This window comes from Limulus polyphemus, unplaced genomic scaffold, assembly GCF_000517525.1.
Source record: "Limulus polyphemus unplaced genomic scaffold, Limulus_polyphemus-2.1.2 Scaffold477, whole genome shotgun sequence".
Classification (NCBI taxonomy): Eukaryota; Metazoa; Arthropoda; class Merostomata; order Xiphosura; family Limulidae; genus Limulus; species Limulus polyphemus.
The window spans coordinates 476,979-478,381 of NW_013666087.1; the positions used below are offsets into that span (position 1 = coordinate 476,979).

At 29.7% G+C, this 1,403-nt stretch overlaps 1 protein-coding gene across 1 annotated transcript in view; it reads right to left on the minus strand.

Moving 5' to 3' along the window:
• The window catches only part of LOC106458505 (ras-like protein family member 12), a 28,323-nt gene that overhangs the window by 10,947 nt on the left and 15,973 nt on the right, over window positions 1-1,403 (minus strand). The window contains exon 2 of the mRNA XM_022384742.1: window positions 762-818. Coding sequence (XP_022240450.1) covers window positions 762-818 — 57 coding nt within the window. The remainder of the gene's footprint in view (window positions 1-761; window positions 819-1,403) is intronic.

Sequence of the window (1,403 nt, forward strand, 5' to 3'; positions counted from 1 at the left end):
CGCGTTTTTGTTTATATTTTAACCATTGCAACGTTTTAATTTATCATGAAACAAATATTTCAGTTTTAGCATTACCAGGATCTTTTGGGATCAGGTTAAAAACTAAAATATTGTGGCTCAGCGGCAAGTCTAGGGGCTTATAATGCTAAAAATCAGGTTTCGATACCAGTTGTAGGCATAGCATAGATATCCCATTGCATAGTTTTGTATTTAAGTAAACAAAAAACTAGAATATCCATTTTATCGTAATTGTATGTCGTCACCTTCAGCTTGGAGTGAAAACAGTTGATTAACTTTACAAATTATGTTAATCAATTATGTTAATTATGTTAATCGTCAAAATTACTCTTCGCATTACACTTGAAGGAAAAGTAATTAGATAAAAAATCGAAAGCGTTTTGGCATTATTTGTTGGACAAGTAAAACATCAGGTCGCAAACAAATTCAGTGATGAAAAATATGGTCAGGATGGTCTTAGCTTAGCATTTTGTCTAGAGTGTGTTCTTCCGCGAGAAAATGGCACCCTTATATGTGAAAGTGTATTGAACACAATCATATGTTTAGCAACCAGTTGCTTGGCAAGAACTATTTGAGAGAGTGGAAGCATACCTAGTACGTTGACGTGATTTGTTAATAGATGAAAGTACCTGAATGATAGAGGGAGGTGGGAGTTAACACGTACTTGACCACAATGTGGTTAAAAGTGTGAACAAAATGGAATCAAACTATAATTCATGAACTAGTTTTACTAAATAACTTACCTAGGTCAGGGTCATATTCACTGATGAATCGTTTTGTAATATATTTCACTGTCAAGGCTGTAATGAGAAAATATTTGTAAAACGTAATCTAAAATTAATTATATCTTAGGAGAATATCATCAAAAAGTTTATTAGAATCTCGAAAATACTTTATGTTTTATTCTATACTTAAAATGCTTAAAAAATAATCAATAACATGTAATTAGCATTCATGATATACTTTTAATATATTAAGCCGTTTTTTTTACCTTACAAAATGTTTGTTGGTTCAGTTTAAGCCTTAATTAATATTTCATTAATCCTACCGTTAAAACTATAAATAAGCAATAAAAAACTTATTCCTGACTTTGTAATGTTATTTATACTTAACACTGTAGTATTATTGATTAAGGCTAATTAGTCAACACTTTGCTGGAGTCTGCAGATAATAGGAGAACTAGGAATTTAGTTGGTAAGAACAAAATGAATGATTTATGTACAGATATACAACAGTAAAAACATAAGTATTTGTTGCATAAGAAACATAAAGTTAAAACATATAAACCTATCACAATAATAGCTAAATAATTAACTAAATTAAGAATTTAATAATTGAACTTAAGACTTGAAGAAAATGAAAGCAGATACTGGTTGATTGGCTTT